The sequence below is a fragment of the Lynx rufus genome, unplaced genomic scaffold (assembly GCF_022079265.1).
Source record: "Lynx rufus isolate CCGP_SWC_20201006 ecotype Redwood Valley unplaced genomic scaffold, mLynRuf1.p SCAF_11, whole genome shotgun sequence".
Taxonomy (NCBI): domain Eukaryota; kingdom Metazoa; phylum Chordata; class Mammalia; order Carnivora; family Felidae; genus Lynx; species Lynx rufus.
In genome coordinates, this window is record NW_025814825.1 from 35567985 (window position 1) to 35592369 (window position 24385).

The 24385-nt window shown below is 41.5% G+C and overlaps 1 protein-coding gene across 1 annotated transcript in view; it reads left to right on the forward strand.

Moving 5' to 3' along the window:
• Nucleotides 1–24385, forward strand: part of PLCE1 (phospholipase C epsilon 1) — a 321538-nt gene that overhangs the window by 264942 nt on the left and 32211 nt on the right. The window contains exons 19-23 of the mRNA XM_047072225.1: nt 1757–1915; nt 12088–12217; nt 16584–16705; nt 17618–17735; nt 22724–22855. Coding sequence (XP_046928181.1) covers nt 1757–1915; nt 12088–12217; nt 16584–16705; nt 17618–17735; nt 22724–22855 — 661 coding nt within the window. The remainder of the gene's footprint in view (nt 1–1756; nt 1916–12087; nt 12218–16583; nt 16706–17617; nt 17736–22723; nt 22856–24385) is intronic.

A 24385-nucleotide genomic window follows, 5' to 3' on the forward strand; every position in this document is an offset into this window, starting at 1 on the left:
GAAGCATTGTTCTGTGGTCTCCTAACCATTTCCAGAAAGCCTTAGGAGATAAGGAGAGACCAACTCTCCAATGCTTCTGGTCCCACAAATCAGGGATGCTGGGATGTCACCTGTCAGTTGTATGTGGTAAACTGAAAATATCTCAGGGCAAATAAGTGAAATTTTCCTGTGTCTAACACTACAGATAGAGGGATCCAATTTGGCAAAGAGCTTAGACCAGCCAAAACAGTTGCTATAACACTTGGTTCTTCCTTATATAGGCAAACTATCATGCAGACAGATTTAGGGGCAAATATACTTCCCTTTATACTTCCCCCTTCCTCCATTGATTGAGGCATTTATGGAAATAAGGCTATCAGGAGGAGGGAGGGGCATGGGCAGAGGAAAATGTCCCCAAATACTTATGCCAACAAAACTAATTAGCTTTTCATATTGACTTTTTTTTTTTTGCCATCATTTAGAATAATGGTCTCAACTTTTTTTTTTTTTTTTTTTAGAGAGAGAAGTAGAATGTATGCACATGTGTGACTGGTAGGGAGGAGTAGAGGGAGAGAGAGAGAGATAATCTTAATCAGGCTCCATGCCCAGTGCAGAGCCCTAGCTCAGTCTCACGACCCTGAGATCATGACCTGAGCCAAAACCAAGAGTCAGACACTTAACCTAGTGATCCACTCAGGCTCCTCCTCAACTTTTTTGACTGTATCCATCAGTAAAATACTGTAGTATATGTATTCCTATTGTACGCTTATTGACTTATTCATAAACTATACATATATCCTACTTATTAACATATTTTATACATTAATAAAACACACAAGAATAGAATATGAAAGGGAATAACATAAAAAGATGAAGTAAAGAATTATTCTTATACTATTATTTATTAATGGTACAAAATCCCTTTTGGTCTCAAAAATTTTAACAATAAATGTATTACTGTTTTCAGTGGGAGTGATGTGATTGAAGACATTCATTGTTTTTAAAATTTTTGTGATCTGTGACTTGTATGTCTGGTTTTAAGTTTAGTTTATTACTTCAGTGTTTGATGTTAATATCTGTAGCAGCTGATAAAGACACCTTACGAAGAAACGTGTGCAGACGGAACAGGTGCTCTTGCCAAATGGTGGTACCCATTTCTCAACTCCACTAATGAGGCAAAGATACATGAAACACTAATAAGCTTCATTTTTGTTCTTTTTTAGTTAAAAATTTACTAGAATTAGAAACTGCTGTATTTTCTACCCTCACCCCAATGGATTGTCTTGTGCCTACTCCCACCGCCCACCTCCTTGAAGATACACATTCCCCTTCAGAGGCCAATGCTCATAAAATCTTAGTGAGAAGACTGTATAGTACATTCTCCCCATTATCTTTTGACCTCATCCCCACTCCTTACCTACCTCAAGGTTTCTATCCTTTTGACATCTGACTCACATCTGGAACAGATTGTGTTCTATAAACCACAGCCTCTAATTGAATCTCCTTTTCTTTCTTTAGTGTATCAGACCCTAAAGGACCTTCCTAAATAGTTAGAGCTGGCCCCACCTGGGGAATGGCCTAGACCTCTCCTTCTGACCTTCCAGCCATCTCCCTTCCTTCCAGTAAGAAACTGTTGGCGGGGAGGAGAGACACCACTTCTTTCCTACTTTCTCTTCCTAGGATTTGCAGAACAATTCAACTGAGCTGAAATATCTAGTTGAAGTACCCAAGCGTAGGTAAAAGGCACTGATCATGTGTTTTCCTTTATTCCTTTCAGAGTGTGTTTGGAGAAAAACTGGTGGCTAAGTTCCTGTTTGAGAGTGATTTCTCAGATGACCCAATGCTTCCCTCACCCGACCAACTTAGGAGGAAAGTGCTCCTTAAAAATAAGAAGCTAAAAGCCCACCAAACACCAGTGGATATCTTAAAGCAAAAGGTATTCTCTCATCATAGAGGCTAGGGGTATGCTGTGTGCCCAGAACAAAGAAATCAATGTTATTCTTCTGACCTTTCAGAAGACCTGCAGGGTAACCAGTTTTGTGACAGTTGAGTTTCCTGGAATGACAAGTTTGAACTTTGGCTTTCCCTTTACTAGACTCATAAATACTGTCCCCTTCCTCACCTAGAATATTATGTCATGAAATGAATTTCTCATGTAGAATGTATCTCATTATTTAAATTACTCTGAAGGGATAATGTGTGACTCTTGTCTCTAGACCTAGACTTCATAGCTGTCAATCCCAAAGTGGTTGCCATGGTTCCCTTTAGGTAAAGCACCCCTGTATAGGGAGCCCTCCCCCACCCTTAGAGAAGCACCCCACCCTGTAGGAGGAGCACTTGGACCAGGGGCTGTGACTCCTGAGGTCGGTAGTGAATCCCAATGCCAGCAGCCCCATGGTCCCAGCATGGAAGTTGGCACAAGGTATCACGTAGCTTGTGGACTCCAGGGCACTCCCATACCGATCTCACCCACAGAGATCTACTCCCCAAGTATCACAAACCTGCTTGTGTAAAGAGCCTTTGGCCCAAAGATCCATGAAGAAGTGTAGCTCCAGGGCCACTGAGTTCCTATGCCAGGTTGCACTCATCATACAGAATGCCAGCTGCCAAACTATCTGTTCTATTTAGGCCTCTGTCTTTATTATTGACCCTAAAACACCACTTTTGAAACTTAACAACAAGAGTTGCTGCACGAAGCTCAGTACAGTGGTGCCGTTTCAGCAGCAGGGACAATCCAGAGCTCAACCTAGGTCGTGGCCGATGGCTCTTAATTTCTGTCCGTGCTATCATCTCCAAGCCTCCGGGCCTTATTGCAGTCCTGTTTCAGAGGCTTCCAGAGAACAGAGAAATTAGCAGAAGGATTCTTTTTCTTTTTTTTTTTTTTAACATTTATTTATTATTGAGAGACAGAGACAGAGCATGAGCATGGCAGGGGTCGGGCAGAGAGAGGAGGAGACACAGAATCAGAAACAGGCTCCAGGCTCTGAGCTGTTAGCACAGAGCCCGATGCGGGGCTTGAACCCACAAACCGTAAGATCATGACCTGAGCCGAAGTCAGACGCTTAACCGACTGAGACACCCAGGCGCCCCTGCAGAAGGTTCTATGAGTCCAACAAGTTTGGAGCCTTGTGCAAAGTTGTTAATAAAAAAATGCCAAGTCAAATTGAGTCAAGTATCCAGTTATACCTAGTTCAGTAGTCCATTTGGGACATTCGTCAAACCTTCTAAAAGCCCTAATTTGTAGAACTCACAGGTAAGGGCCTGAGTTTGAAGCCGAGTGATATATAGCATGGTTCTACAGAAGGAGCGTTAGATATAGAGCTGAGATACTAGTTTTTAGTCACTGTCTCTGTCACAGACCAGCCACTTGACCATGGGCCAGTCAAACTTTCTGGGTCTCCATTTCTTCCTCTATAATATGGGAATGTGAAGATAACTAGAGCACAAGATTCTTTTGACACGAAAATCTCACAAAATCTTTCCTAAAGTGAATCATGGGACCCCTGCCCAAATTGCAGACCACTCTGGAAACATTTCACTGTCCCACATCTCAGTCCCTGTTTCCAGCATATCTTGCCATTCTAAAACATTGCTGCTTCCCTGAGGGGCCCTTCAAGAATCTTGTCATCTGCTGAGTAAGTACCAGGCAGTCCCCAGGCTGCCCCGCTCACCTGCAGTGGGATTCCAGACGGCCCAAAGTCCAGGCTGAGTTAGGAGCTTATGTTACATCACCTAGTAAAGTCAGTGATTCACCATGTGCCCAGTTACTCCAGATGCCCTCAGGGCAGGGGAGGATGAGGCCGGAAGCTCCATCATCTTTAGACTTACCCTTCTGAAAACAGATATTTACAGAAAGTGCCCCAAACCATTCCAGCCAAGGGATCCCTACTGGTCAGTTTTGCCCTAACTGGAGAAGCTCAGGATTACCATGGATCCTCTAGAACTATGCCCGGCAAACCTTTTTTGCTCAAGATTTGCTTAAAAGATCTTTGAAAAACTTTCCTCTCCTGAAACCAATATTACACTATATGTTAACTAACCAGAACTTAAATAAAACTTTGAAGGAAAAAAAAAAAGAAACTGTAACTCTCACACGTTTTTCCCCTTTTCATACATTTTTAAGTTGACATTAGAAATTTTATCACAAGTGTAAATAGTTACAAAGGATATGTTTTCAAACGTAATATTTATTATATGTAAATACAGATGACATTAACTATATATCAATATAATGTACAAAACAGTCCTCATTATCAAAGAAATCAGCACAGTCAGCCAGATGACGTTTGGTCAGAAAAAGTCTGACTTTATTTTTTTTCACTCAAGTAAACATTGTATTAACCCTAAGATGACCATCACACTTTTGAATATTATTTTAAGATAGGTGGACAGATGAAGGGAAGGGAGGGTAGGAAAGAGAGAGAGAGAGAAAGAGAGAGAAAGGCATGAAGCCTTGAACATTCTCGTTGCCTAGATGAAATAAGATCCCCCCCACCTGCCCTTAGCTTCTCCAGACTCTCAGGAGCCCTGCATTCTCCAGTGGCCCTTTGCTGCCTTAGGTGGTTTTCATCTCATCTCATGCATCACAGATTTTTTTATTGGTAAATGAAAGTTATACGTTCCTTTTATAAAGCCAGAGAAGAACAGTGAGGACAAGAGCATGGGGAAGGGAGAACCAGCCAACCATAAGCTTGTTTGCAGGCAGTCCTGTTTTTTGAAAAGTACACACGGAAGTTGAAGATACTGAATCTAGAAATTGATTCCTTTAAAAATATATGAAGCTGAACATCCCTAGACGTCTTTGTGTACCCTGGAGGCACACAGTTTGAAGATGGCACACAGCTCTAGGCCAAGAGTTGCAAAACCCCCCATCCTCAGGGGTCAGGCAATATAAATATGAGGGGACAGGTGGCTACATGACAGTTGGAAGTGGCCAGGATGGGAGTGGAGCATGCATGCCCTCATAAATGAACAGTTCTAATTAAATTCTTTTCAAAAATTTTTTTATTATGTGTATTTATTTTGAGAGAGAGAGGGGGGGAGAGAAACAGAGTCTGAGTGGGGGAGGGGCAGAGAGAGAGGGAGGCACAGCATCTGAAGCAGGCTCCAGGCTCCGAGCTGTCAGCACAGAGCCCGACATGGGGCTCGAACTCACGAGTGTGACATCATGACCTGAGCCGAAGTCAGACGCTCAACTGACTGAGCCACCCAGGCTCCCCTAATTGAATTCTTTTTAAAACACTGTGCCAGCCAAACCAGTCTGGTCTGGAGGTGAAGTCAGCCCTGAGGGCCACCAGTTTGAGCCTCTGCTAGGTTTCCCTGTGTCCAGGTCTGTGCTCTCAAAGCTGCTCCTAAAAGCCTGCCCTTTATGAGGGTTCCAGGGGCCAAGAGATCTACGCTGATGGGCTTTGTTAAGAAGTCGTTCAACTAAAACATTAGCATGTGTTCCCCAATGCCTGGCCCTCCTCAGATGATGCATCAGTAACTCACTACCCAGCACAGGGTGCTTTTTCTTCTACAACACTGTTCCTCCGTGCTGTTTTGTTTACTCAGCAACTACTGCCCACTCCTGACTGCCAGGTAGACACAGCCGCCCTGTGCATACCTCTGTGGTCTTCAAGATGCGCTTGAATGTTGTTGCTGTTGCCCTTCCCATTCTCTGCAGTCGCTTGCAGTTACTTACACAGCCTCCAATTCACAAATGAATACATTGTGCTATTTCAGAAGTCTTCTTTATGTTGAGCCCAGCCTTCTTCCTTCCTGTTCCTCCTACTCCTTGGCACAACTTCTTCCCTCTGCAGCTGCACAGACTAATTCCAGACCTAGAGAGCTAGCATGTGTCTCCCCACCAGCTTTTCTCTTCTCCAAACTAAACATTCTTGTTGTGTCAACTGTTTCTCATAGGATATGGCTGCTGAGACTCTTTACTTTCCATTAAGAATGTTTGGATATTCTTAAATTTGTGGATATTCTTGAATTTGCTGATCTTAAAATGTGATTTCCAGAACAAGTCCGTACTCCAGATAGGGTCTGACCGCACAAGGACAGTGAAGCCATCACCTCTCTTCACTTGTACTTCATACCTCAGTTAATGCAGCCTAGGACTGTTCTCACTTTTAAAATTCTTTGGTGCACACTGGGCTCTTGTTGAGTTTGTGGAAAACAAAAAGAGTTCAGTTATTTTCACATGGACTGTTCTTTGGCTGGTCTCCCATATTTCCAGGTTGACCGTTGATTTTAATCTTTCATGGGCAGGAGCCTCACATTTATCTCTGTTCAATTTGCTCTTCTTCGGTTTTGGCATGCCATCACAGTACGAAAGGTTCTTTGTGAATTTGGACTTCTGATATCCAGTGCATTTATTGGCAGTTTTTCTAGTGGTGCCTTCATTCCAAGTTGCCCTTGAGCCAGATTACCAAGCAGAGAGCCCTGTGGTCCTTCTTACAGAACCTTCCTGGAGTTTAGGTAACCATCACTCCTGTCTAGTGCTCTTTTCTTTTGCAGCCCACATTTCCCCAGAATCTAAAGAACTGAGTGTTCTGGAAATGTGTTCTTAGTAAACCCATACTAACCCTTGATAATCACCTCTTTCTTCTGTGTTCTCACAACCAACAAATTAATAATCCATTCTGATTTTGTCGGCTGTCACCGTGATACTCCCCACTATATAATTTCCGCAATTTGCCCCTTCCTCCTGTTGGAAAAACAGAACAGTGTAATCCCACTTATAGTTTTCTAAGACCACTTCCAGCTCCCACAATCTCCCAGGGACTACTGACAATCATACCTGCAAGGTGTTTCAGTCTGGTAGGTTGTGGGTGCAGACCTGGTGATCTGAGCTCACACAAGACTGGACGATTGAGCGTCTAGAGCCCCAGTGTGTTCAGACCAACCCCTGAATTACCTGGGTCATTGCCACACAAGGAGCTCAGCCTCAGCAAGGGTGGATTGACTCAGAGCAAGGGGGGAATTTCTGAAGCCTTCCATCTGCCTCACACTCATCCTGGGGCTCTTATGAAGACCCCCTAACTACATCCCACCAGATATCCAGTTTTCTCACCTTGATCTCCCGTGCTCCAACCTGCCAGACTCGAACAATTCATACTAGATGACAGGGACTGTCCCAGGTACCAGGGGAACAGAGCAGAGTAAGACATGGCCCCACCTAGACCCATCTGACACAGTCTCCTCGTCTGGCCCCTAACTCCAACCCTCTGACCTATATCTGAATTGTTTTTTGTTTGTTTGTTTTTAACGTTTATTTATTTTTGAGACAGAGAGAGTGAGCACAAGCAGGGGAGGGGCAGAGAGAAAGGGGGACAGAGAATCTGAAGTGGGCTCTGTGCTGACAGCAGGGAGCCTGACATGGGGCTTGAACTTATGAACCGTGGGATGATGACATGAGTCGAAGTCAGATGCTCTGCCGACTGAGCCCCCCAGGTGCCCCTGAATTGTTTGAATCAAGGGCTAAGATCCTGTTTTTCTGCCTCAGGGTAAGCTGGGTATTGCAAAAAATAAGGATGTCAGCTCCTAGTTTTCCTTTTGGCCACATCTCCATACTTCCTGCATTGATGGAAGTGTTTGGGAATTTAAGGGACCTTGACACACTGCTTTCTGATATCGCCAGTCCCAGGATCTTTGCGCGGCGCCTCTCCCATCATATGGTTCTCACACTTGTCTGCCTGTGGGTCTACCAAGCTGTTTGCCTCATCATTCCCAGCCCTTTGGCTCTACCTTGAATGCCTGCTGCATCAAGGCCCTTCTCTTACCCATGACAAATAGACTTGCTTTTGTGGCTCCCTTGTGCCTAGAGTAGCTTTCCCAAAGTTTTGAAGAACACCAATCCTGTGAGACACGCTGAGAAAAGGGGGGGAGGGGGAAATCCCTGGTTAAAAAAGCGTGGGAAATGTTGTACTGGAGATCTTTGAAGAATCACAATGCCCTCTAGCATATTAAATGAAGGCAGTGTGAAACCCTGTAGCAAGAATGTGTCTGTCTCAGTTTGTTTAAGTGCTGTTTCCAACCTCCCATTTTGTTTTGTGGTTACTGTAACTGTCAGTTTTTACCTAACAGCTGTTAATACCCATGGAACTAGCGTTCCATAAAACCCACTTTGAGAAATCCCAGCTGAAACAAAGTTCAGTTGTATAAAGTGAGCTATATTGTAAAATATTTTATGTGGATATAGACACAGCCTAAATTGTTTCTTCCTTATGTATACATTTTGTATTGTAAAAGTAATATAAACACATTTCAGAAAATTTAGGGAATAGAGAATTATTTTATTTTAAAACATACATAATTCCAGTGCCAAATAGACCCTTATTACAGGGGTTCTTAACCTTGATAACACATCAACAGACAGAAATCAAGGGTCCGTGAATTTAGAAGAAGAAAAAATTACATCCCCCTTTGCACTAACCTCTAGCTAAAATTTAGCATTTCTTCCAATAATAAAGGAATAAACCACAGTAACATTGGCAGTTCTTAGGTCTTCATCAGCAATAAAAATTATAGGGTTTTTTCTAAGTTTATTTATTTATTTTGAGAGATAGAGAGAGCACAAGTGGCAGAGAGAGGTGGGGAGAGAGAGAGAATCCCAAGCAGGCTCTGCACCGTCAGGGCAGAGCCCAACACAGGGCTCAAATTCCCAAACTGTGAGATCATGACCTGAGCCAAAGTCGAACGCTTAACTGACTGAGCCACCCAGTGACCCTGAAATTATAGTTTTTATATTATATCACACTTGTTGCTAATATCTCCAAGAATTATTTATGCTAACCACTATTTCAAAATGTTACTGGACTTAACCATTATACATTTTTATCTGTGTTACTAAACATATATTCCCATAGCACAAATTTGTTTTTTAATAATTTGATAGCTGTATTCAACATTTTTTGGGTAATATTTTGTATTTGGTTTGATTCATTTAAAATATCATTCTGGGGGCGCCTGGGTGGCGCAGTCGGTTAAGCGTCCGACTTCAGCCAGGTCACGATCTCGCGGTCCGGGAGTTCGAGCCCCGCGTCAGGCTCTGGGCTGATGGCTCAGAGCCTGGAGCCTGATTCCGATTCTGTGTCTCCCTCTCTCTCTGCCCCTCCCCCGTTCATGCTCTGTCTCTCTCTGTCCCAAAAATAAATAAACGTTGAAAAAAAAAATTAAAAAAAAATAAAATAAAATATCATTCTGAAAAGGTGCCTGGGTGGCTCAGTTGGTTAAGTGTCCAACTCTTGATTTCGGCTCTCTCTCTGGGATTCTCTCTCTCCCGATCTCTTTACCCCTCCCCCCGCTCATGCTCTCTTTCTGTCTCTCAAAATAAAAATAAACTTTAAAATGTCCTTCTAGGGGAGGTTTCTGGGTGGCTCAGTCGGTTAAGCATCCAACTCGATCTAGGCTCAGGTCATGACCTCACAGTTCGTGAGTTTGAGCCCCAAATTGGGCTCTGCACTGGTAGCGTGGAGTCTGCTTAGGATTCTGTCTCTCTCTCTGTGTCTCTCAAAATAAATAAATAAACTTTGAAAAAATAGGATAAAATAAGATGTCATTCTGAGAAGGAATCCTACCTCAGCAGATGACCTAAGGGATTTGTGCCACAACAATAGGTCTAGAGTCCCTGCTGTATTATGCAGCAACATATGTATTATGATGTATTATGTATCATTTTATGTAATTGTAATCATTATGGATAGACAGAGATATATAGACATGAAACAAATGATTTCGAATTGTATATACATTTACATTTATATTTATACATACAATTCTATATCCTGTTCAACAAATATATCTCACAATTATTTTTTCAAGTCTAATTTTTTTCAAGCAGATACACCACCATAGTTTACTGACCTCATTCTTCTACTGTTGGATTTTAGATTTGTTTCTTGTTTTGAATTTGTGCAAGTAACTTTTCCTCCATTTCTGCTTATTTCCTATGCTGAGTTCCCAGACCTATATTAACCTTGTATCCCGTGAAATCACCTCCCAGGTGATTCAAATATAAGTAATATAAGGAAGTCAAATATAGAGATACACAATCTCCCTCGTAGCATCAAGTTTCTAGAAGTTTCTGAGCTTTTGTTAATCTGATTGATGGTTCATATAAAGTCTGTTGAAAGAACTTTATTTAAAGCGACAACTGTTTGTTCAGTGTCATTCTCCATAGGGATTCTAACCTTTCTCTCCAGGTCAAAGGCCTTTAGATATTATTTTAAGGGCAAAAAAGAGACAGCAGTTTCTTTTTTTTTTTTTTTTTTTTTTTTTTTTTTTTTTGTTTTGGACTGGGTCCTGCGATTTATTTTTTTTTTTTTTTTTTAAGTTTATTGCCAAATTGGTTTCCATACAACACCCAGTGCTCATCCCAAAAGGTGCCCTCCTCAATACCCATCACCCACCCGCCCCTCCCTCCCACCCCCCATCAACCCTCAGTTTGTTCTCAGTTTTTAACAGTCTCTTATGCTTTGGCTCTCTCCCACTCTAACGTCTTTTTTTTTTTTTTTCTCCCTTCCCCTCCCCCATGGGTTCCTGTTGAGTTTCTCAGGATCCACATAAGAGTGAAACCATATGGTATCTGTCTTTCTCTGTATGGCTTATTTCACTTAGCATCACACTCTCCAGTTCCATCCACGTTGCTACAAAAGGCCATATTTCATTTTTTCTCATTGCCACGTAGTATTCCATTGTGTATATAAACCACAATTTCTTTATCCATTCATCAGTTGATGGACATTTAGGCTCTTTCCATAATTTGGCTATTGTTGAGAGTGCTGCTATGAACATTGGGGTACAAGTGCCCCTATGCATCAGTACTCCTGTATCCCTTGGGTAGATTCCTAGCAGTGCTATTGCTGGGTCATAGGGTAGGTCTATTTTTAATTTTCTGAGGAACCTCCACAGTGTTTTCCAGAGCGGCTGCACCAATTTGCATTCCCACCAACAGTGCAAGAGGGTTCCCGTTTCTCCACATCCTCTCCAGCATCTATAGTCTCCTGATTTGTTCATTTTGGCCACTCTGACTGGCGTGAGGTGATACCTGAGTGTGGTTTTGATTTGTATTTCCCTGATAAGGAGCGACGCTGAACATCTTTTCATGTGCCTGTTGGCCATCTGGATGTCTTCTTTAGAGAAGTGTCTATTCATGTTTTCTGCCCATTTCTTCACTGGGTTATTTGTTTTTCGGGTGTGGAGTTTGGTGAGCTCTTTATAGATTTTAGATACTAGCCCTTTGTCCGATATGTCATTTGCAAATATCTTTTCCCATTCCGTTGGTTGTCTTTTAGTTTTGTTGGTTGTTTCCTTTGCTGTGCAGAAGCTTTTTATCTTCATAAGGTCCCAGTAATTCACTTTTGCTTTTAATTCCCTTGCCTTTGGGGATGTGTCGAGTAAGAGATTGCTACGGCTGAGGTCAGAGAGGTCTTTTCCTGCTTTCTCCTCTAAGGTTCTGATGGTTTCCTGTCTCACATTTAGGTCCTTTATCCATTTTGAGTTTATTTTTGTAAATGGTGTGAGAAAGTGGTCTAGTTTCAACCTTCTGCATGTTGCTGTCCAGTTCTCCCAGCACCATTTGTTAAAGAGGCTGTCTTTTTTCCATTGGATGTTCTTTCCTGCTTTGTCAAAGATGAGTTGGCCATATGTTTGTGGGTCTAGTTCTGGGGTTTCTATTCTATTCCATTGGTCTGTGTGTCTGTTTTTGTGCCAATACCATGCTGAAAAAAGAGACAGCAGTTTCTTAGCAGAGAATTACTTTTCCAACACTGATGAGCTGATTCGCTCCTTCCTTCATCATTTGGGAGTGATGGCAGTTCTCCATAGCAGCAAGATGTGTCTTTGTAGGGCTTGCCCCTGGGGAACCAGGGTGTCTGGCACTATATATGATTCCTTGTGATTGTTTCTAAAAGCTGCTGGATTGTAGGGATGTTAACATTTGCCCAAATATTGATGTTGTACTTTAGGTGAATTTAGATTTTTGTTTTCTCTCTCAAATGAATCAAAATAGCTTAAGCCACTTTTTGTGACCGTGGCAAGCATTAAGTGATCATTTTGAAGGCTATGAAGGAAACCTCAGGAGCTTAGCATCTGCGGTCTTTAATTACTGATATCTTACAGGCTCATCAGTTAGCATCCATGCAAGCTCAGGCTTACAATGGTGGGAATGCCAACCCCCCACCGGCTAATAACGAGGAAGAGGAGGATGAAGAAGACGAATATGATTACGACTATGAATCCCTGTCTGATGGTAAGAGAGACACAACCGTATGCTGTGTGCGGGGAAATGCTTGGATGATTTTCTGTTGTGGGGTTTTTTTGTGTCATTTTCCCCCCAAAATGAGTCTGTCATTCCACAGACCAGCAATAACAGGTTGTTGTAGTAACTGTCCAAGAATTCCTGAATCCCGTGGCTTAGTGATGAGGACCAAGGAAGGAAGGGGATTCTCTTAGCCACTGCAGCCAACATTCAAGGAAAGAAGAAGAGGGTGTGGAGAGCAACACAGGGGTCATTCCTGAGTGGGTTCCTGGAGGAAAAGGTGGAATTGCAGCAGAGAGACCTCATTCTCACCCTTTCAGTTTCTGACGTGGCTGATGTACTTGGCAGACATTGTGGCCGCTGGCTGTTCTCGCCCCTCACCACCTGCAGGGGGAGGCATCATGGTTCTGTGCTCTCCGCTCCTCCCTCTCACCGCCTTCACTCCTGCTTTGTAAAAAGTATACGGAAAAAAAAGCAGCATTTCCCTTCACCCTCTTCCTAGTTCTCACATTACTAACCCAACAAGATATTTCCTTCTGGCTCCACCAAAGGGACAAAACATGGGTGAGCCTAATGGCACAATACAAAAAAGTCACATGAATGAAGCCATCCACAGATTATAGGTGAAGGATTCCTGTTATAAGAGAATTAGGTTTCAGGGGTGTCTCATTTGTACCAAATTAGTTATAGATTACAAAATGTTTTCTAGGTACCATTGCTGATGGTAGCCTGTTGCATTTTAGCAACTTGTGAAAAGTAATGTAATAATGAAAAAATGCTTAAGTTCCTATTTATAAAAATAACATTGTATGTGTAGAATATATGGCTTCTGTGGAGGATAATTGTTTGTTCATATGTAGGTATGCCCAGACCAGCAACCATTTACCCTCGGCATTAAGACAGCCGAGCTACCCTCCTCCAAATATCTGTTGCTTATGCTCCAGGATTGCCCCCTAGTTATATCCTGTTTCATGAGCCTCTTTCATGACCAGCAGTTACAGCCCAGCCTCTTTTTGGCTCCCAAATACAATACTAGCCTATGGCCATTTAATATTTGTCCTTAGTAATAGTTGATCGCTTCATACCATCAACTAAAAGCTAAATTTACTTGACTGAAATCCCATCAGTTAATGTGAGGAACTTATACTCTAAAGGGGAAGTAGAAAGAGGAGGAAGATGAAAAGGAATCAAGATGATTTCTTGTATCCTATTCCTGAATAGTTGTGGGAATATGAATATTCTTATATTGACTTATTCTTCCCCATGGATTTCCATTACAGTTATGGTGATGTTGTTTCAGAAGAACAAATTTATTCAGATAAGAAACGAAAACCACACGTAAGAGATCAACCAATCCAGATGTCAAATGCCTTGTGAGAGCTTTATTTGCTGGAAGATAAATTCACTCTTTATCATAAATTACTCCCATGTTTTTTCTGTACTTTTCAGAACACAAAAGAAAGGCATATATATATATATATATTTATTTTAAGTTTATTTATTTTGAGAGAGAGCACAAGCAGGGGAAGAGCAGAGAGAGAGAGAGAGAGAGAGAGAGAGAGAGAGAGAGAGAGCCTGACGTAGGACTTAAACCCACGAACCTGACCTGAGATCATGACCTGAGTCGAAATCAAGAGTCAGACACTCAACTGACTCAGCCACTCAGGCGCCCCAGGAAAGGCTTTTCTTAATTATTAGTGTTGTTATAGGAATTTTTGACAATGCAAATAACAAAATGATCTGGTATTTATTTATTTCAGTTAGGGAGAGTAAAATTTAAGCCCTATCCCACTGAATTTCTAAGATAGTTTCATGCTTTTTTAAAACCTATATGAAAAGAAAAAAAAAAAAACTATATGTACTGAGGTGGGATACAAGTGAAAAGGGGGCCCCACCAGGTCCTGACTCAGTAAACTAGGAGACGTTGGGTCAATGTCCTATCTCCACTCTAGGCCTTAGGTCCCTCAGATGTGCAACAAAAAGATTCTGTTCAGTGTTGGGTGATGTTCTCCCTTATTCTAGCACTAACATCTATGATCTGTGAAGGCCACTGCCACCACCTGGATATTTCCCGTTTCGTTGAAAGATTCCTCCGACTGGCAGATTCCCAAACTGGCCTTATAGTTATGTTGTGACTGGTTTAAACATGTCGTGTTGAGGCTCTCTCATGCCACAGTTAAATGCTCTGTCAATCCTGCATTCTCAGTTGTGCCCTCACTGACCTCTGTACCTCACGCACTCACCTCTACCATCTTCTCGTCCTCCAGTTGAGATGAGAAGGCAGCAGAAACCTGCCTGCCATGGGTAGAACCATTTGGAGCTTCATATGGGGGACCTCAAAGGTTTCTTAGCTTCTTGTAATGATGAGTCCCTTTGGGAAGGAGATTAGAGCTGTGACCAGTCCCCTCAGAGAAATAAATGTGCTCTCAAAATTCCACATGCAATTGTGGGAGTGTTGCCTTCGGAGGTGTCCCAGGTGAAGAGCTCATCTGTACAATTTGGGGGGCCCAGGTTACCTCTGTGACAGCTCTGGTCCTCAGTTTTCATGACTATAACATGAGAGAATTAGTTGAAAGCCTCTTTGGGCCATAGAAATGTGATGATTCCTCACCACAAAGTTAAGTCCAGAAGATCTAAAGGAAGTTGCACATGAGACACTTGTGTTTCAGAAACTCCTACTCTGCCTTTTGGCCAATAAGTCCTTCGTGAATATTTATTTAATCAAATTTCATTAGATAAATAGAGATTAATTTTCTTCTGACCTTGCTGTTTATCTTGACTAGCTCTGAACAAGCCCTAGGGTGCAGATTTGAATCTGCAACTTAACGCAGACGTTCTGTGACAGTGACTGCATGACTCTAACAAATTAATCCATTTCTATCCATTTGACATAGTGCATGATTGGGAATGTTAACAACAGTCAGTAACTGAAAATATGTAATGTGACTATGACAGCATGATTAATATTCACAATGTTTGTCTTTTTTTTATTGCTAGACTTTATATCCCTAACAGTCAAAATACTAAATCAACAGATTTCTTGTCTAGTTTGTCTTATAATCTAAGCTATTGTTATTTATGCTTTGCTTCATACCTTAGTTCAATTTATCTGGCTTTTTGTCTTAATTTTCCTTACTTTTATCCCCTTTCTGATTCTGTTTTTCTATAGCAGATGTCCTTACCGCTTCTCCTGCTCCTAACAGTCAGGAAGGTAAAGCCATTCGAACTGGGCATTTTAACTGCATGAATGTCAGCATTCTGTGTCCAATTTCTTAGGCCTGAATTAGCATGACATCGTGACACTGATATGAGTAAAAATGTAATAAAATGATTGATCTCATTTACTTCTTGGCAGCCTGCATGGCCCTTATTTGGTATAAGAATATTTTGGTCTTAACATTTTTGGTCTGATGAGATAATGAACCTTGGGTGAGAAATGAGAGCTTTCTTGTTTTTCATTTTAAGAGGATAATTGTCTAACACATGTAAAGTCATTTTTTTAATGTTTGTTTATTTTTGAGAGAGAGAACGCTCATGTGTGAGTGAGGGAGGGGCAGAGAGAGAGGGAGACAGAGGATCCGAAGCAGGCTCTGCCCTGAGAGCACAGAGCCCGATGAGGGGGCTCAAACTCATGAACCGTGAGATCATGACCTGAGCCGAAGTCGGAAACTCAGCCAACTGAGCCATCTAGGCACCCGTAAAGTCATTTTTGGATGACTTGGCTAGAAATACCAAAACAAGAGCAAAGTAAAAGATCATATGTCATGCTTTACATATTTTTAAACATATTTTAATTTCTATCCTCAAGAGTTTAGCTTAATAAGTTCATAAACAATTATGGAAGTTTGACTTTCCGATTAAGTAGAATTGTGAAAAATGCATTGCAGATAACAGTATCTTCTTCCCGCAGGTTTTGGCATTTCTAGAGGTAAAAGAAGCTAATAGCTTATTTTAAAGTAAGAGTGATTAACTCACATATGCACCATCTACAAGTGCTTCCACGACTAAATCCTCCCCTAACTTGTGCACCGAGAACTTCTGGCACAGGGTGCTTTCTGTAAGGTTTGCACAGCCCTAATTATCTGTACAGACACGAGCCTTCTCATTAAATGATGTCTGTATGGTACCAAAACTACTGGTAAATGAGTCCATTCAATTAAAAATAAACACATCCTATACCACATCTAACAAATTTTAAAAATTATACCCCAAGCCATCATTTTGGTAACATAGTAGCCAGATCCTCAGTCTTAACAGATAAGCACCAAGTGACTGGATATCTTTACAAAGATGTCAACATAGCCCTGAAGTGCAACATTTGGTTCTTGTTTGCTGAAGCCTGCCAACTTATTTTCAGACAACATTCTAGAAGACAGACCTGAAAATAAATCATGTAATGACAAGCTTCAGTTTGAGTATAATGAAGAAATCCCCAAGAGGATAAAGAAAGCAGATAACTCTGCTTGCAACAAAGGAAAGGTGGGTGAATGGCTTCTGTTAAGTTACACTTGGACCGTGGTGCTCTTGTCAGTATCGGGTAGAATTTCACTCCCTCCCTGTCCCTTCCCTTCACTTTTCCCCTCACTTTCCCTTAGATGCCAAAGCCCACACGGTGATGCTATGGGACACCCACCTGCCATTTGTAGAAGGTTAGTCACTGGTTCATCCAGCCAATACCTGCGGAAGGTGTGCAGTGTGGCAGGCACTGAGATGACACTGGAGGTGCTTTAGTGATGGAGACAAATAGGTAAACAGTGCTTACAGATAAGTACAAAGACCAGTGATTACACAGCGTTGTCAGAGCATCAGGGAGGATAATGTTAGAAAGATTTGGCCAAGCAAACAAAAACAGGACATATTTAGGCCAGGAGGACAGCCTGGCACATTCAAGGAATTTCTAGAATTTTTAAAGTGTTTGGAATAACCAAGCAGATGAACAGGGCCCAGACTGTGAAGTGTTCACAGAGGAATGACGCAGAGAATAGAAATGTAAATGAGACACCCAGACCCTGCCTTCCAGTGCCTCACACTACGTAGACTCTGAGCAAATGTACAGACACAGTTGCAGAGACACCGTTAGAGAGCCAGATAATAAGGTATGTCAAAAATTTGAGCCATAAAAGACGCATCCTCAATCACCTAGTTATTCAACAAATATGCACTGACTGTTCCACATTGAAGACACTGGACTATGCCCCAGGGGAAGAGAAGGAAGAGCTTACTCTCAGAAAGCTTTTACTCTAGGAAGCGTGTTGGGACGTTTATATGGAACGATACACAGCAATGTGAAACGCACTGATGACATGAGAAAGGAACAGATAAAGCTTTGGGGATTCAGAGGTTGGCGGCATGTACTCTCCATGTAAACTGGCATTATTTTTCCCTTGTTAGGTTTATGACATGGAACTGGGAGAAGAATTTTATCTCCCTCAGAATAAAAAGGAAAGCAGACAGATTGCACCAGAGCTCTCTGACCTTGTCATCTATTGTCAAGCAGTAAAATTTCCAGGTAAGAGTGGGCAATATCTTCTATAACAACTAAAGATACCAAAAGATAAAAATATGCTATTTATTTAATTGGACATTGTGAATGCTTTCAAAATAACTAAATTGTGTTACCAAAGTCATTGTTATACTAGTTTCTAAATATTTATTATTATTATTTTATTTTTATTATTATTATTATTAGCTTTGATGTTGGTAAGGAAAATACCATAAAGTGTTTATTTTCAAGATATCATGTCTTTTCATAAGAATTAATAATAATGATAATAATATTCATGACATCTAATAGCTAAAATTTATTAAGCCCTTCAGTACCAGAAATTGTGCTAAGTATTTTATATATGTCATGTTATTGATTTCATATTAATTCTCTGAGGTAGACGGGTTTGTCCCCATTTTTAAATAAAGCAAAATCTGAGAGATATGAAGTAATTGCCCCAAGGTTGCCAAGTTTATCAGTAAGATTCTTTTGTTTAAAAGTGGTAGAAATTAACTTAAGCAAAAAAGAAATTTACTGGCTCATCTATTAAAAAATGAAGGGATATTTCAGGTACAGCTTGATCCAGGGCTTCTCTCTCCCCATTTCTCATTCTGCCTCCTCTGCATTACCTTTGTGCTTGCAAGGCGGCTGCAACAGACTAGCACCACATGTTTCCAGATTAACTTCAGTCTGAGAGTCTCTGCCAGAACTTTCAGCACCAGTTTCATTGTTTTCCATTAAGCCCTCTGCCCATCCCTGAACCAGTCAGTCACTGTGGCCCAGAGAATGCAGTGCTCTGACAGTCTAGGTCCTATGGCACATTCTTCATCTTTGAAGATGGGTAGTGAGGCTCCACTCAAACCACAAGGACCAAGGATGGGATTTCAGTGAGAGAAAGTTTCCCCAACTTGCCATTTCTAGAAGTACGGTGAACTTACGATGATAAACCATGCCCCCATACACACAAAATGTGCATTTCAGTTAATAAATGGTAGAGCTATGATTCTGAAGCCTGTCTATCTCCAAAGCCCTGCTCTTAACCATTGCCCTACCCTGCCCCTGTTGTTAGGGTGTGCTCTCAGTGTGTTCACACAATTGAGTGTCCCACAAGTGGGGCAGCAGGGGCTGCAGGGAAAACAGGAAAGTCCATAAATGTATGAAAGTCAGAAAAATTCATCTCCTTATACTATGAAAACAGGATTCCCTTGTACAAAATTTCTAAGGACAGGACAGCAACTTGATTCTGGAGATTCATCTAAAATGTTGGGAAACAGGGTGTACAAACGTGGTCTGGAGAGGAAAGTTAAAATGGCAATGCTGTGTATGAACGCAGATCCCAGCCTCCAGAGGCATATCTTTTTTTTTCAACGTTTATTTTTATTTTTGGGACAGAGAGAGACAGAGCATGAACGGGGGAGGGGCAGAGAGAGAGGGAGACACAGAGTCGGAAACAGGCTCCAGGCTCCGAGCCATCAGCCCAGAGCCCGACGCGGGGCTCGAACTCACGGACCGCGAGATCGTGACCTGGCTGAAGTCGGACGCTTAACCGACTGCGCCACCCAGGCGCCCCCAGAGGCATATCTTAAGCCTCACTTCTCACACTGCCCTGCAAACAGGACAAAGGTATTAGGGTATTAAAAAATTAGGTAAGGGACCCCTGGGTGGCTCAGTCAGTTAAGCATCATGATGACTCTTGATTTTGGCTCAGGTCATGATCTCACGGTCATGAGATCGAGCCCCAAGTCGAGCTTAACACTGACAGCTAGGAGCCTGCTTGGGATTCTGTCTCTCTTTCCTCGCTTTCTGCCCCTCCCTCACTCGCACAGTCTCTGACTCTCAAAATAAATAAACAAATAAACTTTTAAAAGATTAAATAATAGTGGTCTTTTCACACACATGGAAAAAAATCACAGATAGGACTTTCTCAACTTTAAGTTTTCTCCCACGTACTGTTTTTAAACTTTTGGCAACTGCTGCTGCTTATCGGATAGCAAATTCTGTCAAGGAGAATGTGAATCAATAAGCAGCAATCAAAGATTTCGAGGAAACATAAGAGCCTTGCTACTTCGGTTTAGTTCACAGATCGTGACTTTCTGTCCCGTAAGTACAATAGGATCATATTTGCAGCTGGTGACATTGTTCTCATGACAGAATAAAACCCTTTTCCTGTCAAGGAGCCTCATGGCCTGCATGTCCTTTGTGACAGGAACAAGCGTGAGGACCACTCTGTTCACAAATGACACCCACACTCAAGAATCACTGCGTCTCTTGTACTTTGTAAATTCTGCTGACACCACACCCAAACCATTGCATCGGCTTTGTCTTTTCTTCTCAAGCGCTGGTTAAAGAGCACCCATCCCCAAAGATATTTGAGGTCACTGTGAAAGAAAGTTTCGTAGCAGTAGAGCATTGTGGGAGAACCAGAAGGTCATTGGGTCCAGCTTCTTACTTGAGGCGCAGGCTAAGCGTGGGGTTATTTGGCTTATGTTTAAAATTCCAAGAATGCTGTTGTGTTTTTTTTTAAAGTGTTTATATAGCACACATTCTTTATAGGTATGCTACATTTAGGGTTTTTTTTTTTAGTAATTGAAATCTCTTACATTTTTCTCTACCAAAATTTATTTCCTTTCTCAAACTTAACATTGTGTTGCCAGAATCATTGTTATAATGGCTTCTAAATATGTATTGGTATTATGATTTATTTCAATGCTCATGGGGGAAATACCACAAGATGTTTATTTTGCTACATATTGTTTGCATTTGCTACCTTATCAATTTCAATGCAGCTCACCTTCACCAAGTCCCTTCCAAGGAGACGTATGCAGACAAATCTTCAGAGCATTGAGGCACCACAAAGATCATGTGGTGTGACCTTCCCCCAAAGTAAATGAATTTCCCCAAGATCATGAACCTGCTTTGGTGGCAGGGCTCTTCCAATTCCTTCTCTGTAAAAAAAAAAAAAAAAAAAAAAAAAAAAAGGCTTCACAGTCCTAACCTGCAGGATGGTTGTAAAAATCAGCAGTAAAGTATAGAATGTGATTAACACGCTCTCCAGGAAAGAACTGGCTCTCTGGAAGTAGTTGTTGTCATTGTCATTGTTAAATGGGCCAATAGGGCAGGAGAAGGCTCTTTGTTGCTCTATCAGTTAGTTCTCTGGGCCTCCCCAGATTCCTTCCCTTTTCTTGATCACCCAGCTCTTGTTTTCTTGCTTCCTCACCCCAAGAGAACAACCAGGCTCTTCACAAAAGGGCCCACATACCCTTCGACATGTGCCAGGATGCGTACAAAAACCCCAGAATGAATAGGCCCCTTGCTCTAGTTCCTTGTCCCTGCCCGCCCCCCCCCCCCCCGCCATCGGTTATACTTGGGAGAAAACCTAAGTTTCATTTTCTGTCATGATGCAGAGTGCAAAATTCACACAACATTTTAAGATAAAGCATGAGAACCTCCTAGTCCAAGTTTGTGTTGCATCTTTGTGGTTACAGATACTTAAGAGAATACAAAATTTAGAAGCCCCACAGCTGCTATGAACTGAGCACTTTCTCTGACCAAGACACTCTACTAAGTATGTATATACACCATGATCTCATTCAACCCTAACCACCTTGACCCTTTTACAGATGAGGAGGGAGTGATGCAGAGAGGTTAAGTAATTTGTGTGAGGTCGCACAATTTGTGTGAGGTTTCAACCCCAAAGTCTGTGCTTTTCTTTTCTTTTTTTTTTTATGTTTAATTATTTTTGAGAGAGAGAGAGACAGAGCACAAGCAGGGGAGGGGCAGAGAGAGAATCGGAAGCAGGCTCCAGTCTCTAAGCTGTCAGCACAGAGCCCGACGCAGGGCTCGAACTCAAAAACCATGAGATCCTGACCTGAGCTGAAGCCAGACACTTGGCCGACTGAGCCATCCAGGCGCCCCTCAGTCTATGCTATTCTTTTTTTTTTTTTAATTTTTTTTTTTAACGTTTATTTATTTTTGAGACAGAGAGAGACAGAGCATGAACGGGGGAGGGTCAGAGAGAGAGGGAGACACAGAATCCGAAGCAGGCTCCAGGCTCTGAGCTGTCAGCCCAGAGCCCGAGGCGGGGCTCAAACTCACGGACCGCGATATCGTGACCTGAGTCGAAGTCGGATGCTTAACCGACTGAGCCACCCAGGCACCCCAGTCTGTGCTATTCTGAAGCGCTACCTTACCCTGTTTCCTCTGATGATGTTCCTGGAAGGTATATTTTCATCTCAAAGAGGTCCTCCTGAATGCTGCTTCAGCTGAAGGAATTACTTTCTAACGGTACAGTTGTACACAGTGGAATGGTTTGGAGGCGACTCTGGCTTCATTGGAGCTTTTAAATGACTCTTCCTGCACTGGAGCACGGTGTGCATTCATTCTCTCATTCAGCAAATATCTATTAAGTTCCTGCCACACACCAGGCACTGTGCCAGGCAGGAAGGGTCAGGCAACAGTAGGGCTGGGAGTGAGAAAGAGAAGCCAGGAAACATCATCATCATCCTAATGTATTTCCCATCAGACCTTCAGATTAACCCTGGGAGCGAGCTCCTATCACACCCATTTTGTAGGTAAGAAAACTGAGGAATGGAGAAGGTAGATGTTAAGGCAACCTCATACTGGCAAGAATTGAACCTAGACAATGTGCCGCTGAAGCTCCAGCTTTTAACCGGTCTTTCATCTCTCCAAGTTGAGTAATCAGGTTCTGAGAAATGTTGACTGGAGTGCTTTCTTTTCATGTAGCTTTTCAGAATCTTTCTGGTGCACATCCAAGTGGGTCTGTGTATGTGATTTTGTGATGATCATGCAGTTCTGGTCACATTTGTCTACAGAGAGAAAAGCTTTGCTATCATTCCCCGTTCTTATTAACTGTGCTAAAAATGCTAGTAGGTCTTCTGTCCTGGGGCTGCCAGGGAGTAGTAGGACTTCAAAATAAACAGTAACAGGGATGGAAAATGTCGAGTTCCTTGCTTGTAGTTTTTGGCTTATTTATTTTCATTTTATGGGAACAGGCCTGTCAACTCTAAATGCATCTGGCTCTAGCAGAGGAAAAGAAAGGAAAAGCAGGAAGTCCATTTTTGGCAACAATCCGGGCAGAATGAGCCCTGGGGAGACAGCATCGTTTAACAAAGCATCTGGAAAAAGTAAAGTCACCTTCTTGTAATATTTTGGCCTGATTCTGCATGCCGGATGATTCTGATATTTGACCGTCTAAGCACTTCCCTTGAACTTTTAATTTTTTTTTTCATGAATGTTTATGTGAAGTGTTAGGTTAAGTGTGGTACCAATATATTTAAATTATGAATTTACACTCTTAACTTCCTAAAAAATAACGTTTCACTAAAGACGTTCTAACAGTGTTTGCCTCAAAAGTAAAAATTGGAGCCACCTTGGAACATTCTAGTTGTTCTTGGAACTGTGCTCTTCATCCTTATAACTCCAGAAGATATATCCATTTTATTTCTAATTACTTTTTACTATGAAAGTAATAAATTCTCATAGTTAAAAACTCAAAACAGTTCGGAGTATTATTAAAATTCCTTTCCACTCTCAGTGTCCCAGTTCTCCTCCCCAGAGGTAATCACTGTTAAGTTTATTGTGTTTTGATATAACTGAACATAGTTGGACTATTTTTTTCTCTAGGTACAATTTGTATATAACGTATATATTAGTTTCAGGTGTACAACATAGTAATTTGATCTTTAATATACACGACAAAGTGATCCTAACAATAAATCTAGTTATCATCCATCACTGTACGCTTAACCCCCTTCACCCATTTCACCACCCCCCAACCCCCTTCCCCTCTGATAACTACCAATCAGTTCTCTGTATCTGGGAGCTTTGCTTTGTTTTATGTGTTTGTTTTGTTTTGTTATATTCCACGTGTAAGCGAAATCATGTGGTATTTGTCTTTCTCTCTCTTATTTCAGTAAGTATTATCATACCTTCAAAATCCATCCATGTTGTTACAAATGGCAGGATTTCCTTAATTTTTATGGCTGAGTAGTATTCCATGATATACACACACACACACACACACACGTATATATACATATATGATACATATATACATATGTGTTATATACATATATGTATACATATATACATATATACGTATATATACACATATGTATATGTGTATATATATACATACACATATGCATGTATATGTATATACACATGTATGTATATGTATATACACATGTGTGTACATATATACACATGCGTGTACATATGTGTGTGCATATACATGCGTGTGTGTATACATATGTGTGTATATACACACGTGTGTGTATACACACATACGTGTGTATATATGTATATATGTATATATATATATAATGTTTTCCTTATCCATTCATCCTTCATCCTTCAATGGACTGGACATTTAGGTTGTTTCCGTATCTTGGCTATTGTAAATAATGGTGCAGTGAACACTGGGGTACATATATCCTTTTGAATTAATGTTTTTATTTTCTTCAGATAAATACCCAGAAACAGTATAGCTGGATCATATGGTATTTCTATCTTTAATTTTTGAGGAAGTTCCGTACTGTTTTCCACAGTGGCTGCACCAGCTTTCTCCCACTAACAGTGCACGAGCGTTCCCTTTCTCCACTGTTTACTCTCCCACTGCTGTTATTTCTTGTCTTTTTGATACTAGCCTTTCT